At 41.8% G+C, this 21,233-nt stretch overlaps 1 protein-coding gene across 1 annotated transcript in view; it reads left to right on the forward strand.

The window, feature by feature from the left end:
* The first annotated feature begins 2,008 nt into the window (after window positions 1-2,008).
* Window positions 2,009-21,233, forward strand: part of TBC1D4 (TBC1 domain family member 4) — a 109,325-nt gene continuing 90,100 nt past the window's right edge. Inside the window, exon 1 of the mRNA XM_068929634.1 lies at window positions 2,009-2,549. Within this exon, the coding sequence (XP_068785735.1) occupies window positions 2,049-2,549 (501 nt within the window). The 5' untranslated portion in view covers window positions 2,009-2,048. The remainder of the gene's footprint in view (window positions 2,550-21,233) is intronic.

Below are 21,233 nucleotides of genomic sequence, written 5' to 3' on the forward strand. Positions count from 1 at the left end.
GATTAATTTAGTTCTTTATACAAATTCTTTTTTAAACTAAGCAATAAATCAGGTAGATCAAAATAACCAGATCTTGCATCATATTAAGCAAATCACTCAAGTGAAAGAGAAAACTGAGCAGCTTTACATTAACTGGCATAATGGTGACAATTTAAGAATTTCAGAGTCATTCTTCACATTTTGTTCCTCACAGTTAAATCTGACTGAATAATTTGTAAAAATCGAAGTGTGTCCTTGGGAGATTTAAAAAAAAAAAAAAAAAAAAAAAAAAAAACAAGCTCTGTAGCGTCTCCAAGTGAAAACTTCCCCTTTCATTTGAACAATGTGAGAACATGAATGGATCTGTGATTACCAAAAAGAATTTCAGTCTTTTTTAAGCCAAAAAAAGGAAAGGAAAAGGAAAAAAAAAGGAAAAAAAAAACCCTACACAATTGTCTTCACCTTTCTTGCTTGCTATTAGTTATTTGTATTGCCACAGCACCCAAAAGCCTGGTTTTGGTAGGTCTCATACAAACATAATACAAAGGGAATTAATTTTCTCAGAGATGGTGTTCATGAACAGCTATAGCAATTCAGCCTTCCTGGTGGTGGTAGAGCATCTTGGTGGTTCCCAGTCTGTCAGCCCACGGGACTGGAGCTGTGTCTGCAGCTGTTTCATGGAAGTACATAATCTTAATAACAGTCTCGACTAAAAGGTTAATGACAAGTGTGTAGACTGATGGACAAGATATTTTTAGGACTGAGAGGCCTGTGATCCAAAAAATTTGGGAATTATTATTTTAACTACCTCAGTTGTAAAATCTACTATGCAACACTGCGGTTCAGATGCTCATATGCGAGAAAATAGTCAACTTGGGAAAGCAGTTCTATTCTTGCTTGCCTAAACTTGCACCATTTTAGTGTGTGTTCAGCTGGTGTCCTGTGTACTAGAGACTTTTTCCATTAGCTGCGCTGTTATAAAAACCTCCTTTTAGAAGGGCTATGGGAAGAGGTATGAGGTCTTTTTTGAGTTATAGGTCAGGATATTAAAAGTGAAAAGTGCAACCAATTATCCCAAAACCAAAATGGATTTACTAAATAAATAGCGGCAAACTGGCCAGAAACTGCAGAATGTTTCGTTCTAGCAATCCGGATAATTGCGTGTAATGCTACTAAAATCCTGCTAGCGCAACAACTTTTGTGTCACTTCTGACTGCTGTGGGTTATGTGACCTGCTGTGTTACATGATCCTGCTCTACCCAAATAATTTAGTATACAGGCTCTAAATGACAGAGTAGCTCTTCAGTTCAGGCCACAGATTTTATTCTAGAGGAACTAGACAGGGGTAAGATGGTTGCTGTAATACCACGTTACTGGGAATCATCGCTGCTGCTGCTACAGGCAACACAGCCACAGTCACTACCTTTTAAAATTACTAAATAGACAGGGAGGCTGTTAGATTGGAAAAGCCTTGTCCGGCGACTTTTTCAGCTGAAGCAGACCAGTTACTAACGTTTACAGCAGGTGGCAGGTTTTACAGTGTCAAAAAGGATGTTATCGCGATAGCGAGAAAAACAACGCAAACAAACCGTAAGAGCTCCCACAGGAAAGAGAAACCTAGGAGAGGGGGAAAAAAAAAAAAAGGTCGTATTTAAGAATATTAAAATCCGCCTCCGTGGTGGAGCAGTGCTTAATGTAACCTCTGAGTGCCTAGCTGGCATTTAGCAGGGCGGCTCTGGCTCGCTCGCTGAGGGAAGGGAAAGGGGCTGCCTGCGGCACCTCTCGAAGCCGCAACAACGCTCAGCTTCCAGCGGGCGGGCGCGCAGGGGCTGCGCGGGGTTGCGCGCCCGGCGTGGCGGGCGCCGCTCCTGCGCTCCTCCCCGGGGCGTTGCGGAGGCGGCGGGGGCCTCCCCCTTGAGCCCTCCCCGTCCCGCCTCCTGCGGACGGGCAGGGAAGCGGCGGCTCGGCGGGGCGATGCGCACCTAGGGCGGCGGCGGCGGCTGGGCAGCGCGGCCCCGCCGCGCACAGCGCTGCGCGGGCAGCGGCGCTGCGGCACCGGCCGCGCCGCCATGGAGCCGCAGGCTCGGGACGAGCCGCTCTCGCACCCCTTGGAGCCGGAGCCGGAGCCGGCGCCGCCGGCGGAGAAGCGCTTCAGGCTGTGGTACGTGGGCTCGTCGTGCCTGGACCGGCGCACCACGCTGCCCATGCTGCCCTGGCTGATGGCCGAGATCCGCCGGCGCAGCCAGCGGCAGGAGCCCGGCGGCGCCTTGGCCAGCGCCGTGGCGGCCCGCGAAGTGCTGCTGCTCCTGGGCTCGCCCACGCTGCGCTGCGTCCCCGCCGGCCCCGCCAGCCCCGGCCGCTCCGCCGGCGCCTCCTCCGCCAGCGGCACCGGCCGCCCCGCCAGCCCCGCGCCCGCCGTCTTCATCTTCGAGCACAAGGCGCAGCACATCGCCCGCTTCATCCACAACAGCCACGACCTCACCTACTTCGCCTACCTGATCAAGGCGCAGCCCGACAACCCCGAGTCCCAGATGGCCTGCCACGTCTTCCGCGCCACCGACCCCAACCAGGCAAGCGGCCTCCCCTCGCCCCCGGCCGGAGGGCAGCGCCCCAGAAGCTGCCCCCTCTGGCAGCTTGCGCAAGGGGCTCGGTTGCGCGGGAGCGGTGGGCGCCCCCCCCCGCCCCGTCCTGGGTGGCTGTGGGGTGTTACGTGGCCACCTCGTCCCCAGTGGTTTTGGGGTGCCCGGGAGGCCGTGGGATGCTCGGCAGCCCCCTGTCGCGGCTGGCTGTGGGGTGCCCGCGTGGGCCGTGGTGGGGTGCTGTGCATCCCCTGTCCCGGGAGGCCATGGGGTGCCCCAGCGGCTGTGGGGTGCTCTGTGCACACCCTTCCTCCTGGCTGGACATGGGATGCTGTGCAGACCCCTGTCGCCAGTGGCTGTGGGGCGCCTGCGTGGCTGTGGGTCTCTGTGCAACCCCCCCCCCCCCATCACCATCCTAGGTGGCCGCCCAGGGTGCAGGGCGCACGTGCCCACCAGGCCAGGCGTCGCAGCCCCTGCGTGTGCTGGGAGCCAGAGCCCCTTCCTTTGCCTCTCCTCTGGACCGCTTCCCATCCTGTGGCGGCCCTGTGGAAAGCACGCGATTTGCTTTGTGAGCAACACACAAAATTTGTGTTCAACAGCCCTTAACTGTGATAACGACTCTTGGGTAGGAACTGAGTAGCCAGGATAATGCCTTCAGCCAATGCTCTGCAAACCGCTGGTGGTGCAGAAACCATTACTTGCAGCCGATGGGCCTGTTTTGCTCACAGGTCATGCTAAGGACACCTGGCTGTGCTCAGGCACACTCAGTAACGTTACAGCCAACCATAGGTTTGGGTGGAGACATTGTTGATTGAGTGCCAAATGGAAAAAAAGCCTTAGCAGTAAGGCAGTATTTTTCTGGTTCTCCCACAGGCTTTGGCTCGTGCATCAAATGTATAGCAGACTTCTTTCTCCTCCCTCTGTAGGCAGTGGGAGAGATGGAGGTTTGACAAGTAGATTTGATGATTGATTTAGTGTGTTGACAGCAAGAAAAAGGGCTTTCAAAAGGATTACTTCAGTGGAGTAAGTTGAGACACCTTCCCTTGTGTTTTCATGGACGCGCAAAGAGGAAGAATACATGTAACGATAAACACTGGAATTCATGGGAACCGCTTAGCTGATTTACTAAATTCACTGAATGGTGGGGTTGGGTTTGGTTTGGTTTGGTTTTGTTTTCTGTGAAGGGGCTAGGAAGTATTAACGAAAGACAGAAAAGTCTTTAGTACGTTAACTTGTATTTGAGCAAATATGCTGCCAGAGATTATAACTCTGGAGGGGTTTAGCTTATATACGTAGCTGTGGCTTTGAGCCATCATTAAAAATAGCATGAGAGGTACCCCAAATGGACGTAACTACATTTAACTCATTGGCAAGTGCTGCCACTGTTGTGCTCTGCCAAGAAAAGGGAATTAAGGGCCGGGAGACAACGTGCAGAAAGAGCGTGAAATGAAGGGGATCATGTCTGTCAAGGGAGGAGCCAAAATGTCCCTGTATGAGTCTGACCATATGCCCTGAAGGGAACTGTTGGCAGTAAATGTTAAATCAAATGTATTTCTGGTCTGGTACCATCACTTGAAAGACAATTTCATGCTGATGTCTTAGTCTGTATACTATTTTTCATATTCACATTTATGTTTGGGATGCTGTTTCTGATTAAACCTTTTTTGCGTATGTCTTCCCCTCTTTCCCCGTGGAGGAAAATGTCATTATATACATGGAGTTAAATCAGATGGATGTTATAGATAAAGGTTTATTGAAGGAAGTTATTAGTATGAGCAAATTCTCTGCTATAAACGCCTCACCTGTTCTGACAATGCAGTCTAAATTTTACCTGGAAAGATTTTTTTTTTTTTAACCGTATGATCATTAATAGAGAATAGAAGGGCTTAGCATGAAGGTCACTTAGCACAGGATCGTCAGCTAGAGAACCGAATTAAGGATAGTAGATGCACAGCCAGCTGTGTGATTCCCAAGTATCTGACTATGGGCAATGTTTTTAAGGTGTCAGAAGGAAAAGAAGGCAAATTTTTTTTTTTCCTCTCCTAAGTTTTGTTGGCAATTGGAGAGACTTGGTTGGCTAAGTCTGAACAGGTCTCTAGGTGTTGATTTGTGCTTAACCCTAGTTCTGAGTGGATGAAATCAGGCCGCAGGTTGCTAGCTCTGAAAGTCTTTACAGCTCTTAATTGTTTGTTATACAACACATGCTGTTCTTGCACTCTTTCAAGATCTTCAGCTGCATGGTGCTGATTCATATTGGTTATGTGAGCTTCGTAGTGCGTATCAACTTAGAAGGTTATTTCTCACAGCTGTTGTTTTAAGATGACCTCATTTTCAGTCTTGGGGCATAGTGTCTTCTAGCCAACAGAAGTTGGCGTGGCTACTGAGCGAAGTGAACCTGTCCTCTTCCCAGCCTCAGTGCCTCGCTGCTTCTTCCCTGCTTCGTCTGCATGTCAGCACAACCATTTGGGCAGCTGCGTGGCGGACAGGATCGGGGAACTGACTGGAGTTAAAAACTCACTTTTTCCCTCCTTTTCTAGACTGGTTCCAAACTAGTTCACTTCCCCAGTTTGTTTTACTGTGCAGCCTTAATATTGCCTGTGTTGGCACAAGGTAGGAATGAGTGGCCAAGAAGGGGAAGAGTGGGGACAGCCTTTTCAGCGGTTGTACTGGCTTCAGACCAGCATAAGGTGACTGACTGCGTATCCACGGTGTTATCAGTATTGGTATTATTAAGTTCAGCACAGACTAAGTCACTCTGGAATAGAAGAAGGATGTTCAAGAGATAGTGTAGTCTTTAAGTTACAACAGAGCTAGCTAGCCATAATTTTAATGGTAGGTAGAAATTAGTACGGTAAGATGATAATAACTGACTTCTGAGAGGTTAGTGCGAGTGCAGTAATTGAAGCAGTAGTGTAGCTGAGAACTAAAATTTTTGGCTTCAAGCCTGTTGCTTTGCCCACTTGACACATTGTATGGTGTCTAGGATGCACGTGCTCTCAGCATTACCCTGGAATGGCTGTTACTTTCAGAAGAAAGAAGAAAATTTGCAAGGATTGATGATATATTTTAATGTGGCACATAACAGTTAAAAAGCCAATGCAATATGCATTCTGATAAGATCAGGCAGGAAGATAATATTTCTAATGTTAATTTATCATAACTGAAGAAAAACATGAGATTGAGGTGATAGGAAAAGATTTTTGGATTTCATTCGAAAGCCTGGAGGTTGTAGACGGAGCTGAGAAGTAGGAGTCAGTGAAGCGACTTATGTTCTCGAGCAAGCTTTGTCACGGTATCCAAACCCAGAGCTCAGCTGTCGGTGTGAGAGTGGATGCGAACATGCTTTTATTGCGGAGGGGAGGTATTTCTTTCCTTTGCTCTTTAAATACAAGGCGAGATAAAACTTTTGGCCCTTTTTGACTGATAAGGGTGGGAAGAGAGGCTTTTGACTCTTCTTTCGTCAGAGGTATTGCCGCCTTTGCTGCCCCTCCTGCCTTTGCAAAGTACCGCCAGCTGCAGTGGACATGGGTGGCTGCCTGCTTTAGTGCTGGCTAGCAGCTTCTGAAGAGCAGCCAGAGATTTGTTAGTTTTCTGTTGTTGTCACTTGAGAATTATGTAGGATGCATGGAGTCTGTCTGTGAGACAATGCTGTCATCTCATGTCTATTTTATATTTGGCAGACTTTCTTCACAACCACAGGAACAGATTTTTTTTTTTTTTTCCAAGCTGAAAGTTGGAGATTATAAATATAGCTGACATACCCTCCTTGCAGCCACCAAGAAAAGCCCTTTTGGGTGATATTTTCAAGCCCAACTGCAACTCATTTTTGTCATGAAATACTGGATTTATTCTATAAAATGGACTTTAAGGCTACACCAGATCAATCCTGTTTGACAATTGCCTTGGATTACCTTTTCTTTTGGGAAGGGGGTTAAGGTCTGATCTGCTTTTTTCACTTTCTTATTATGTTGGCCTAGACTGTATGTTTTCCTGAAACATGAGTAAGTCTGTTTTGGGGAAAGTTGTTGGTTTTTGTTGTTGTTGTTTTTTTTTTTTTTTTAACCTGAACTGGTATCCTAAGTATAATTATACCGTAATTGAGTCTTTTTAGTGAAGATAGTTGCGTAATCATAGCTTCCTCCAGTAAAGCAAAGACTTACTCAACGCATTTTGTATTTTTTTTAGAAATCTTGTAAGGAGTGATCCAAGTTACTGTGTTTCAAAACTAATCCAAATTAGCCGGGAAAGTAAAAAGCTCCAAGGTACCGACCTCGGTATGGTTTAGCTCTTCTGTATGTAATCTGCAGCTGTTAATTCTGCTGTAACCATGAGTTAGTGGGGACTAGACTGGCCCAGAGCAGAGCAGAAATAATGGAGCATTTTGCAGATAAAGTGAAGCTGTGATAAGACCTATGAGAGGTAGAGGGGCAGAGGTAAGAGCCGGCGGCAGCCTCCTGGTAACTCAGGTCCTTGCTTTGTAATCACTGTATGGGCTAAAAGTCAAAACCGTTTGTCTGTTCCGGATGTGCGATAATTGTCTGTTAGATAAATATGCTGTAGTAAAACAAGGCCATAAGAGAGCTTGTTCTGAGAAAGGGAGCAGCAGTACAAAATCTTTAGCTATCTGAAGGAGGCTTTTATGCTATAAAAGCATAAATAGAATAACGTTCTGTAAAGCTGCTTGTTGAAGAACGCAAGTTAGAAACGTTTGAAGCAAAATGTCAATGACCTGTACATTCAGGTTTCTTTTGTTTCCTTTTTGTGCTTAGATTTTTACGTATCACAGGAGCATGGGCTAAATCATAGCAAATTCTCAGCGTATAAAGTACGTACGTACAGCATTGTCTCAGTTCGTATTAAAATTTGCACAGGTTGAGTTGCCCTATCAGCTGTATTTCGACGAGGAATAACAAACGTGATAAAAAAATGGGCTCTGGGTTTTGAAGGGTTCTGCAGGAGATGGGAGATGCAGAGTTTGGTTTTTAGGTAGACTTGAGTGCGTTGTGATTGCAGAGGGAAGAGGTGATGCTGTTTTCCATGAGAAGGATATGTTCACCCAGTTTTATCAAGGAAACGAGTCTCGGAGAGACCAAAACAACATTTTCTGTAAGTCTGTGTGGGTCAGGATTTCATTCATGGCATGAGAAGCTGCAAAGCCTTTAGCATCCACGCTGTGTTTTGACTCAAAGCTTACAATAAATACAGGATTGTTCTGTGAACAGCCTCATTATCTACAGCCTATATGGACTATAGAGACTTGCTTTTTCTTTTTTTATTTGTTTAACTAGTGTCTGAATTAAGCTTTCTGTAATTCAAAATGAAAGTTGAGGTCTTAGGGTTTCATTTCTTTTTTTTTTTTTTTTTCCTCTGAGTGACAGACTCAGCATGTTTTTTGAAAAGGAAAGCTTCTTATTTTAGGCTTGTGAAGCTATCTTTAAATTTTGATTTTGAAAATCTAGTCCGTGATAATTTTTCACTGAGTCTCAAGTAGAAGAAATAATGAAAACATTAAAATTCTTCTCTAACTGCTGATATTTAGCTTTTTCTCGACTGTATTCATAGGAGGAATTTATTAATTTTTTCTTGTGCAGTTCCTGAAAACCACCTCATTATTTGCGGAATAGAAGGCACATCACTGAAGATGGTATTTTCAGAAGGGCAAAATGAAGTGTGAAGTGATAAATGTGAGATGATAGCATGCTCATTTAAGAGTGGTTATAGGTGATGCAAGAGCAGAAAATAAGGCTATTTGATCTAAAGAGAGGAGCTTGAATGTTTTAGCCTGTGCACACAAAATCAGGCCTCCTCTTCTGGGGATGAGGATCTATTTGCATATTTTTCTTTCCCATTTTTTAAATGAGGAGGTAGCTCCTTCGGAAGACTGTTTTTTTTTTTTTTTTTTTTTCTCCTAAAAAGTTTGGCCAGCTTATGCATGTCTTAGTGCTGAGGAGAGTCTGATTTTTAGGGTTGATAAAAATCTCAGACTGAAATCTTTGAAGTTAGTGTTCATAAACTCGAGCACTGCAAAAAATTTAATTTCTGAACAACCTCTGCAGAATAGTAGCGTGACTGACTGCCTTACACCTTTACTAGGGGTTGGTGTATTTACTAGGGGTGATGCATTTGATGTATACAGATCACCCTTCTTTGCATTTTTTCCATCCATTTTCCTGGTTTGCCTGGAACTCACTGGTTGTCCTCAGGTTCTCCGAGGTAACGTGGTGAATTCTGCAGTGATTTTTTGGAGGCTGATCGCTGAGGTCGAGGTCGCTGTTTAGCCTGTAGGTCATGCAGAATTTGCTGCGTGTTGGCACAGTCCCCTCATGACACCAGCTCTGCTCTGCCACCTGCTTTTGTGTTCTTTGTGGTTTCAGCTATTCTTTCAAGTTCAGAGACGGGGAGAAAAAAAGATAAGAATTTGTCATATACATAAATTGTGGCATCATCTACCTTCACTTTCTGTATTGTTCTGATGTATCTTTAGAGACTATAAAGGAAACGCTGGATAAAAGGACCAGAGCTACAGGAAGTCTTGGATGGGTCATAAATAATGTAGTGTTTGAGGGTAGCCCAACAACTACCTTAAGGCAGTAGGCATAATAAAGCAAGTAATGTATTTCTCATCTGTGCTTTTCTGTTCTGTATAAATATGACGTTGTAGTCTGTCATGTTGTGTTCTGACACAAAAAGGTATATCACGAGCATGTGCAATAACTTGAATTCCAAATAAATTGGAACAACGCTTATGCAAAAAAAAAAAAGTGCATGCAGACTGCCCCCAAGGACTGATTCTAGCCCAAATTAGAGTCTAACCTTAGGTCTTAACTCTTGTATCTTTGCATGTTTTCAGGGCTTGGAAAAAAACAGCCAGGCTTCATTCCAAACAGTCGTGCTTTCCCAGCACAAAACTTATCAGCATCTGTAGCTGTGCTTCCTCATCTGTGCTTCTCTGCAGCTCAGATACTGCTTGAAAAGAACAGTTTTATGTCCTGCTGTTTGAAGTGAAGCCTACTTAAAGCCATCCCCCTCATAAGCAAAATCAACTCCTTATTCCTCCACCTCCCTTGCAGTAGTAAGCCGATTAGTTGGTTCTCCTCTGGAGTGCATGGTGCTGCTGGGATTTCCTCTGCTCTCTGGCCAGTGTCTGTCCAGGGCAGAAGAAGAAACTGCAGCTAACAGACCCTCTAGGTCTCCTTCCACCTGCCTCAAGTGAAACGTTATACTTGGACTTCAGCTGAAGTACGTAAACACAGATTTGCTGTTCTTCCGCCTGTTTTAAATTGCTAAAGCCAAGTGCGCAAAAACTGTGATGCGTACTTCAAAACCTGTCATACCGCGCAGACTGTGCGGATGGGGTAGGTGACATATAGTAAGTGCATTTCGAGCACGTTTTAAACTTCTAGGCTTCTGTTCAGAGGTTCTGAAAAATGTCACAAATTAGGGAGCAATTAGGGATTGTCTGGATGCATGACAATTCTCTTCAGTTTGACTTCTCCATAAGAGAGGTAAAATATTTCAGCTGAACCACTGCAAAAAGAACAATTTTTTTTTTTTTTAAATAGGCCTTTGGCGTCTTTATTCCATTTTGAAATTCTGCATAGTGCTTTGGAGCACGATGTTAAACCACGTTTCCTGACTTTATAAGTTAATCATAATAGTGAGTTGTCTTCATTTCAGTCAAATCTGGTTGCTTTCTCACGGAATCAATAATTTCCTTTAAAAAGAAAGGGGGAGGAGAGAGGGCTTTTCATTTTATCTCATCTCGATTAGATAAACCTTTACAAATGATCTGTTTCGGAAATTTGGAAGAGTAATAGGGTAAGGCTTTTCTTGTTTTGCCTCTCTGGAACTGTTGAGGATAAGTAGGATTCTACAGTCCAAGGCATTTGGCGCTTTTCTGAAGGTTTAAATTAATTTGAAATGCAAACATGAGAGGTGATCCTTCTTCTAAGGCCATGTGAAAAGACTTGTAGAAGCTATTAGATATGATAAAACCAATACCAAACAAAACTATGACTTTTCCCCTACTCCATCATTCCTGACATTGTGGGTTTTTTTTCCCCTTGCCATTCAGTAAAGTGCATTTCAGTCATACAGTTAGTTTTTGCATGTTGATAAACCTCAACAAGCAGCTTTGTTCAGTTAAAATGCCTAGGAGCGTATTTTATTTCATTATTCTTCTTGGCAAGAACGTGTAGAACTGCGCAGTGCAGTTTGGAGATCTGCGATGCATCTCAAACATGTTGTGGGAAGTAGGAATATTATCCTCTGGGGCATAGCAGTGACTGCCTTTCAGATTGTTCACAACTTTGTTTTTCCTAGCCAGGCTAATAAATATTTATTTTCTTTTTTAAAATGCTGATGTTAAATATATTTCATGTAGTCTATGACGCTGACACGGGTTTCCTGTTATGTTCAGTAAAAAAAGAAATGTCCCGAGATCTTTGGGAATAGTTAGTGGTCTGTGGGTTCTGGAGTATTTCTAAACTGGAATAAATATGTAGTAACAGAGCAGTAAAAGACTAGACATGTAATGCTAAGTCACTGAAACATATTTTTAATGTCTTCTCATAGCTCATTTCTTGCTTTGGTTTGATGGCGCTTACATCTTGCTCCCAAGTTACGGTCAAATTTTTAAATAAAAAGAGAAGTCAGAGTAGTACGTATTTACCAGCTGTATTTACTAGAGAGGAACCGCTTGCTTCCTTGAAGGCTGCTCGGTGGAAGCGTAGAAATAAAACAGCACATAAATTCGAGTTATACCCTGTGCTGAAAGTTGATGCCTGACCGACATACAGACGGATGCCTCAGACCTTCGAGTGGATCCGCACGAGCCGATTGTCGTGCGCACAAAGCTCTGTAGGGCTGGCCTCGGCTCTGTTCCAGCATGCAGGGTTACGGATGGCTTCAGTAGTCCGAGGGAAACATTCGTTACTGCTGGCACGGAGATTAGAAAGAGAAGATAGCGTGTATATGGAGTGCTACCGCTTGCGGCGATAGAAGTAAATACCAAGCTGCGGTCACTGTCATGGTATTTTCATGGGGATCTGAGTGGTTTAGGATATCAGTTCCCGCACAAGCAAGTGTAGCTGTGCTTGAAAAAACAAAACAGAGAACAGTCGTTTAAGATAATGACATCTTGCTCTAAGGTGCAAATCCTATAAGATCATGCAGGAGGGCTTAAAGTGGAAAATATTGCTCTTTCTGTAACATCTAAAACGTTATCTTTTTAGCGCATGAGACTCGGCTTCCTGCTTTAGCTGTATGTAAGAGCCTTTTTTTTTTTTTTTTTTTTTTTAAAGGGAGAAAGCTTTTAAACGAGTCTGTCTTTTGCAGAAAATACTTCTGGCCTGACTTTGCGGTTGTGCTCAATGAGAGTCACTTAGTTTTTTTGTGCAGCAGGACTGCAAGCTTGAGTACTACAAAATAGTTTGTAAAGAGGATCCACTTCTTATGCAAGCCAACTGCATTATAAATAGAGGCAGGAGCTTGGCTACTCGTCAGTAGCACTTCTTTGGGTGAAGCTTGCCAAAATAGGAAAGCAAGTGGGCCTTTCAGGAGGAGCAGCGCATCATACTTTATCTGAATTATTCAGGAAGCAGCACACCCGAATTATCCACGGTATATGTGTGCATATATACTCAGATTCTAGCTTTGAGGAAACTTGCTGACCTAAACATGACAGAGTAGGAGTAAGGCGAAGTGATTAAAGCCAGCTCAGAAGGAGTGGGTTTGCATCCTGGCACGGAGCCTCCCCGTGTTTCAGATTCCCTGTCTGTATAGTGCAAGGGAGAACTAAAAATGAGGTCTGTGGTTTGGAGGGCTGGTGTAAAGTTTACAGAATGAATGTTATTTCCTCTAAAGTGACCCCTCTGCCTGCAAAACCACCACAGAATAAGGAGATGTAGCAAATTGTGAAGAACTTGTCAACAGATGTGTATGAATGTTAACTGTTTTGTGCTTTGCTCAGTCTCCAGGTTGTTCTTAAAATATACAGCATCACAGTTGGGAGTGTGACAAATGTGGAGACCAGCCCTGAATGCTACATTAAGGAGCCTGGTATTTACATAGCCAAGTGTTTTGTTTCCCTGTATTCCCTGTTCTGCCTTTCAGCTGTTTTACTTCCTATCATACCCTTGCTGGTTTTTGCTGCTGTTATATGGGAATTTGAAAGGTACGTAAGCGTACCCCAGTGTAAGTTTTTGGAGGGAGATTTAGCACGTTAATATTAAAGTCTTTCAAATGGTTAAAACTACATCAATTCTTTTTAAGTATTTCTGAATTGGTAGATTTTCTATTTAACTTTTTTGAAAATTACTGAATAGAAGTTTAACCTTTGTGGCACGTTATTTCTTATCTGAGTCTAAATTTTTCAGATGTGACTACTTATTTGATGTGCTTCTGTTTTGTGGGTTGTTATACTTTCTGTACCAGGTTCCCCATTATTTTTATGTATGGCTACAAAGAGGTCAGATTCTGAGAAGATGATTAATACTTGATTTCTGGAAGAGAAAGACTTTATGGTACAACAGAGTGGTTACTTCAGCTGAATTCTGTTGTTTCTAGAAGCGTCATCCTCAGGCAAGCCAGGGTTTTATAGGCTGATGTTAACTGCATACCAGGCACCTGATGATGCATCTTGAAGCATCTCATTATAAAACTAGTAGAGCATAAACTTTTCCATCATGCTGAGTCTGAAGTTGAAGAAAAGTATTGGAATGAAACATGGCAATGCTGATGCTTTGTTTGCCACTGCACCCCAACCTGTAATATTTAAGGTTTTTTAGATATTTAATATATGAAATTTAATCCTGTTATGCTTTACAGTTGTATTACTAGGTTTTATATGCATAGTACGTGATCACCTGAAAACCCCCCTCGTCAGCTCCACAGGCTTTGATACTCATTTTGCTGATTTCAGCGCTCTTGGTGTCTCTCTGTGGGAAGCTGAGAATAATCTACTGACTCCCACGGGCAGTTACCCTCCATGTACAAGCACAGCACCCAGCTCATACCTGCCTACACAGCCACGTACATATTAGTTTACACCTAATAATATAAAAATATGTTGGCGAAAGTGCTTAACTTTGCCATATGTTTTAGCCTTCTAAGCAAGGATTTGAAGCACGCTCACGTCTATTTAATGCTTTTGAATTGGATCTGAGTACTGATTGCAATAATACCAAGTGGAGCGAGGTTTAAAATCAGGACCATGAAAGCTTCTTTACAGAAAGTTCAGATTTCATTTCTGCGTGATCTTTTTCTTTCCACCATTTATAAAGTATTTAAGTCTCTTACCTGTGTAATATATAGACAATATTTCCTTTTTACCCTACACTGGGCCAATTTTATGGGAATAATGAGTAGACTTCATGGTGTCCTGTTACAGAAGTAACTTAATTCACTGAAGCGTATACTGTGGCCCCGTGGCCTCTCCAGCTGTGTCACAGAGAACAGCGTACATAAATTGTAATGGATCGTTGCCCCTGGCAGGGCTGGCGTTATGTACCCACACGAGCTCTGCATGAGACTATGCAGGATAGGCCTTCATGCCTTCATCCTGGGCTTAACTGCTTTGCGTTGGTTTCAGAGGACTATTCGGTCAACAAAACCTTGGTCTAGAGAGCCCTGTTCTTGCATAAGAAACCATTTGCAGTACTTATTCAGGCAAAATTGCAAAATATTTTCTGGTAGGGTCACCAGTTACTAGAAGTGTGGGGTCATAACTGTGTTTTACTGATCTGGAACACCTTTTAATTTTTATCCTGCTGTATAATCTTACCATCCTGTATAGTAAGGATTCTCTTACTATTATTATTTTATAAAATTGATAGTCTGGAAGTTTCTTGTTTCTGCTAGTACTATTCCTATTAAAGTGTGAAAATATAAGCTTAGTTTAATAAGCAGGTAAATACTAAGGATGTGGCAGACTTCTAATTTAGATTTGGTACGTGATGCTACCGTCTAATATTAGAGTCTTGCAGGCACCTAAGGTAACATAACAGTTTTTGATGGCGTGTACATTTGCTGGCCTTGTCTGCTGTATACACCAGGAGTGTACATCGGGGGAACGCATTTACTAACAGGACGCTTTCCCCAGTTGGTGCCTGTGGATGAACACAACAACATCAGGGTTAGAAACTTTAACATAAAAATAATGAGCAATCTGGTACAGAAGTTATAACAACCCAAAACCAGTAAACACAGATCATTACAAAAAAGGATCATTAGGAAGCTTCTAAACTCTAATTTTCTCAATGGCCTTGTAGGCAAGACAGCCTTGAATCAGAGTTTAGATTCTGGTTAGTGAGCAGCACCTTTCTGACAGAAGCTCTAGATACCAGGATATCTTGAGAGTGTTTGAAGGTCAGAGGTTTAGAGCCATTATCAGATATTCCTTATAGTGAAATCCCTGTGCGTGCAAAAGGTAGTTCCCCACTTCAAGTATCGTTATTGATGTTTTAAGCACTGCTGTTTCTATGTAAAATACCTCTTGAGGATTTCCGGTTCTTGATCTATTGGAGGGTTAGTTTTAAGTTTGGTTTAGTTAGAAGGATTTTTCTTTTAGATCCCTTACTACATGTCAACGGATATGTTAGTTCTCAAATTTGCCATTTCTTTCAATCTTGCTACCATAGGTGTATTCAGGGCTACTGTTTTTTTTCTCATGTCATACCTCCTGCCGTTTTGTTTTGTTCACCTTTCAATTTTGTCACAATCCAGGATTATTGACTACCTATTGCAAGAATTTTCAATACTGCCTGCAATGTTATTAACTAGTAAAAGTCATGATTTTGATCGGGGAAAACAATATCCCTCTCCCCACACCACTTGCTGCAACACTTAAATCTTGATTTCAGACAAGTTTAAAAAAAAAAAAAAGCCATTCATTCTTTTGATCACATGTTGCCATTGGGCTTTTAATATATAGCTAAAAATAACAATAGCAAGCTTGGGGGAGGGGGAAAACTCTTCATTTGGCAACAGAGTTCGTAGTTAGGCCATTCCTGACACTATAGGTTTGTGATTGCACCTTTCAGAAACCGTCAGGGTTATAAAAATTTTGGGTTATTGCTTTTCTTATTCCTCGTTCCAGATTTTACATTTTAGAAACATCACTGGAACTAGTGTGTGTGTGTGTGTGGACAGTCAATTTTGTCTAAAAATGAAATAAATGTACTTGAGAATTTTGATGTTAATAGAGCTGTTCTAATGTTCATACTTGCTCAAAATTCGTTTATCTTTGAAGTCCAAATTTTCCCCTTCACCCCCTCCCCCCCTTTCTTTTTTTTTTTTTTTTTTTTTGAAAAGACGTTTACCTGGCACGTGTTAATTTTTAAGTCAACCCTGTGCCTGGGCCAATACCAAATGAGAGTTAGCTTCCTTCAAGCTCAGGCCAGCCGTATGGTGCTTCCAAGGGAAGGTATAGATAATAACACACCTCGCTATGGAGGAAAGGGATGTGGTGCCGTATGGTAAAAGACTATACTGTTAGCAAAGTCACTCCTGGAGTGTTACATGAGCAGCTGAGTCATTTATGGTCGCTCCTGAGACACACTGCTGCTCAAGGATGATTGTGAGCGCAGGACTGCAACTACAGCTGGTGGATTGCCTGGTTAAGAGCAAAGTAAACTTGAGCCCAGCAAGAACTGCTGTGAAAAAGTAAACTCCAGATAAGCGTGCGTTAATCTTTAAAACATGTAATTGGTTCAGCAGTGTTCTCTAATGGCACAACCTTTTAAATGTGCAAACATATTCATGACATTGAGCTAATCAGGGATTTCTAATTTAATCTTCCATATGAATCCACTAGAAGTAGTGCCAGAGGACACTTTCTTTTTTACTGTTAATTCAGTTATGGTTCATACGTCGACCTATAAACTTAACATCTATCCTTGAAAGTGTCTTGATTAGCATTTCTATGCATCTTAATGCAGTACAGAACTATTACTGTAGGTCACTGTGGTGATCTGTTATGCCTCTAATGAGGTTTAAAAGTGCTTAATACGAGCCTCAGAGTATGCTCTCCCTACAATGATGTAAAATTAATCCCTCTGAAAATTTACATAATTCAGTTTGTGGTCTTTGGAAGAAGCTTTTCATAGATTACTTGTTGATGAAGAGGCTTTAAAGCATATTTAGCTCATAACGACAGGCATTCAGGTAACTATCAATTCAATGTTTTCATTTTAAAATACTATTTGAGGTCTAATTTGAAGAGGAAGATGACTTGTACTTTCCCTAATAATATCTGTGCGTCCCAGCTCTCAAATGCATTTTCCAAGCCAGCAGACCCAAAACTCAGCATAAAGAATATCTCACAAGTTTTTATCCCGGTGCATGGTGGAAAAAGGTTAGCGGGTAGAGTTTTTAATGAGCCCTCTCCTCTTTCGCTGGTCTTAAAGAATTAGGCAAGTTCATAGGCGGCTGGACGCGTGTATCACAAAATTCTGGCGCGTCTCGTTGCATTGCGTAGGAGTTACGTCAACGTAGGTGAAGGTCAGGGCAGAGGGATGGAGCAAGTCGCCTGCTCTTCTCCTTCCCGTCCCCGTTAGGAAATTGCAGAGGTTATGTGGGAGTCCTTGTTTGCTGCCGGGTGAACACTGAGCTGCAGCTCAGAGGATGAGGAAGTTTCCAGCATGTGCTGCATGGATGATCAAACTGTCAACATTGACAGATATATTCCTTCCACTTCTTGAATCGCAGTATTTCTAAAAGCAAACACGGTCAGGTTGCCAGTTTGCTCACAGATGCAGCATTGCAACTTTACAAACTAAATAACTACCTAAATACCTTCTTGGGCATCAGACATCGTATTAGCCCTGTAACCTCTTGTCTCTTACCCTTTTGGTGCTGTTTTGACTCTGTAACAGACAGTAGTTGATCAAAAGGGTTCAGTGTCATGATTATTCATTTGTTTTTCTACTGTATTGAAACCTGTGTAGTTTTGAACATAATAACATGTAACAAACAAACAAAAAGAATCCCAAACCTCCTCCTCAAAGCAACCCCTCCCCCCCCCAAACATCTTAAGAGGTATAGTAATAACCTATTCAGTTAAGTTACTTCTAGAGCCTCACAGCTTCAAGCGCAATAGAGGTCCAGACCTTGGTCCACGTTCTGTCTTTTGACTGATGAGCTCAGAGTGCTACATGAATTCTTCACTCTTCATACATTTCAGCCAATAATCTCTTTCTGTCAAGCCAGCAACATGTCCGTGTGCAGTAACTGAGTATATGACCATGTACGTCAGTGCGTACTTTTTATTCTAACCCAAGTAGTATAAGCTAACAAATGGCATCAGCTGAGGAAAGAGAAAATAATAACTGTATCCAAAAATCACATATCTTCTAAGGGTACCACTGCATGAACTATACTTGAATTCCTCAAGGATGGGAATTCTGTTCAAAGAAGTAATATTTCTCTGTGCCATTGTGCTTTTTGTATTTTGGAAATAACTTTATCCAATGAGATTAGATGTAATCTTTTAGTGATGAGTAAATTTAAAAAGAAGGTCGTGATTGTATGGGTGGGTTTTTACCGTTATCTGCAGAATGCTTATCATAGAATTTATTTGGAAACAAAAAAGGTTAGATATTTGGAGGAACAGATTGAGTCACTAGTAATGTTCAAGAGTCCTGATTAACAAGAATGCCTCTTCAGAATCTTTGGGAAAACGTAATACTTGTATGTTTCTCTAGCTTTTCTGTGAAAGATGGTATCATCTCAGTAAGATTTCTCTGCAGCTCCTACCATTCTTACCTTTTTTTAGGTATAATTGACTTTTACTTTCCTATTTCAGGATCTGAATGTCTAAATTTATATACAAGAATTACGTCTTCCCCTTTGCACACCAAGTCTTCCCCAAGACAATATGATAAAACAGAAACTTCCACACCTTGCGAAGACAAATACATTGGAACTTCTAGACTGTGTAGAGCAATTTAAACGTTATCAAGCATAACTTTGTGTACTGGATTTTTCTGGCTTATTCCATAGCTTCACATAAAGGAATTTACAAATGTGACACTGGTGGATGCTTTGAACAAAATGAGTCTCCTTTCAACAGACGTAGTCCCACTGTTTGGTGGGACAGATCCTCTTAGAACATCTAACTCTATAATCTAGCGATGTAGATCTCTTGCTGAGAGCATGCAGCAGGGATCATATCTGCCATTTCAGATCATTTCACGTAATTTCACCCACCATTTAAGAATTGGTCAAAATTGAAGTTTGATATTTGATAGATGATCACTACAGCTCTCCCAGGCTTGTTCCTACTGGAAATTGTAGCGTAATGGTTTCCATCAAATGTGTGAATGTTGTAGAACGGTTAGTGTGTACTGGGTAACAAACAGGACCATTCACCTTACATTCTGCTGGGAAACCAAATCTTTAGACTGTTCAAATATGTAAATGAACAATAAAGATATTACTGTTCAAGCCTGTAAGAGATTTAAATTTAGAAGCATAAAACTTTATTTCTAAAACTTCTGTTACTATATTCTATTGAACATAATATCAAAGAGAATTTCTGACTCTTGTCTCTTTAGCTTGTACCTAACTATAATGCAGTATAAAATGTCTATTAAGTCACATTTGAAATAATCTTTTTTTTGGCGCTGACTGAATGCCCTGGATGAGGACTGCAATTTTCTTCTTTGAAATAACCTTCCTCTGTGACCTTGCAGTCATGGAATCTGTTCTGAGCCTCAGTTTCTGATTTAACTTGGGACAGAGTTACCCTGTGTTACAGCTGTGCTGACACTAAAGATTATTATGCAGAACTCTGTTATTTTGATAATATTTATGTGCTTATATACTTAGAACTAACAGCTCTTTCAAAGTTTATTTCTAAAGGCCCAGTCTCTCAGGTGTTCTTGTGCAAGTGTAGTTGACTTCAGTGAATTTGCTCACGTGCATAAATTTTCTAGAAATCAGCTATAAGCCCAGAATTTGATTCAGAGGTTTAATCTGAAGAACACTGTACTGGAATCTCATTTCCAGGCGAAGGCTATTAGATTATTTTAGGTGTTATGATCTATTTTAACTTTTATAGAGACTTTTAAAGTTATTTTACTTCTTTTTCAGCTGTTTTAGAACTTGCTTTAATAGGAATATATCTGGAATGTCACCTGTCCTCTCCCAGCAGAGGTTTTTCATTTCACTATGAAATATCGACTTTAATTACAAAACTAATTAAAAAAAAAAAAAAGAAATGCTGTTACTTGATTTACCACAGACTCAGGTACTGAAGAGCCTAATGTTATGCTTTTTATCTAAATACTTTCTTTAGTAGATTACAGTCTTCTACGACATTTTGATAGCTTTGTGGCTCTGTTGAAAAAGTAGTTTTACTAGAGGTATTCCATAGACATTGATGGTGAGGGTAGCACTCTTTCACAAAGTCCTTTTTTTGATTGCAGGAGCCCCTGTGGATGGCAGAAGACGTACAAATGTGTAGAAACAACCTGGACACGGTTTCTTGTATGCTTATTATTTAGGTCAGGTGTTACAAACACATTATGCATTGATTTACTTATTATTTGCTTCAAAGGGTGTTGTGAGGTATATATCGCCACAGCATCTGAATGTTTTACAAAGCATTATTAAATTTATTTTCACAGTTGTGAGGGGAGGGACGAGGTATTTTAATTTTACAGTGGAGAATTCTTAACAATAAAAATAGAAAATATCTATTACTCGAATGCTCAGTTGAAGGCGTTTTCAAGCCCTCTTGTCAAAATAATTTATATACCCAGAGCTTATCCTGACTTCTGTTCCAGCTGTAATACCCAGCCTTCCAGCTAATCAGACCTCAGGATCTTAAGCCAGACACTCGAAATCTGAGAAGCGCACAAGCGTTGAACACTTTAAGAAAAGTTTAAGTGTTTGTCTAGCACTGCAGAAGACCACTGTGCTAAAAGAGCAAGAATCTCATTTACCACAATTTATCTTCTCTAACTACAAAGTCATTCTTTCTTTCTGCTTTCCATTCCTCAGGCCATTTACTACATTATTATAAATGGAGCAAGTGGACTGTCTGCCCCTGCAGTTTTAGTTCATTCTCAGATAATGCCCATCCTTGGATGTGAACGTGTGAGGAGTCTTGTGGAGGAAAAAAGCACCCATTTTTAACTACTGATCACAATCATAACACGTTAATCATAATACAAAGTCCAGCACAGTTGCACAAGCAACTCTACGTTGAATGTTGACTTTGAGAGCTAGGTAGTTTTCTTTTTATGCATGTGTTTTTTATATGCATCACTAACCCTTTAGAAAAAAGTAAACTAGGAAAAAACTGCCAGAGCTTCATGAAAGAAATACCGATACAGAGTGTCAGCAGCCTCGCTATGTCTACTGCAAACCTCCATTCCTTTTGAGCTACTTGGGTAACTGATGGCAATAGAGGACTCTCATCCTTCAGTGCCAATGAAAAAGATGTTTCGATAATTTTTCCCAGATGTTCTCTGCTGAGAGAAAATACTTCAGATGCTAGAGTAAGAATTATAGTGGTACAACAGTCAGCTCGTTCTCACATAACATGTTCTGCTTCCAGCTCGTGTTTGCCTAATCCCGTTGCTTTGCCATCACAACACCTTCCCAGTTTGCAGGCTGCTGCCGCTTGCATTTCCTATGCTTATTTGAACTCAGTGTGACCTTTGCGTCTCT

This window comes from Struthio camelus, chromosome 1 (genome assembly GCF_040807025.1).
Source record: "Struthio camelus isolate bStrCam1 chromosome 1, bStrCam1.hap1, whole genome shotgun sequence".
Taxonomy (NCBI): domain Eukaryota; kingdom Metazoa; phylum Chordata; class Aves; order Struthioniformes; family Struthionidae; genus Struthio; species Struthio camelus.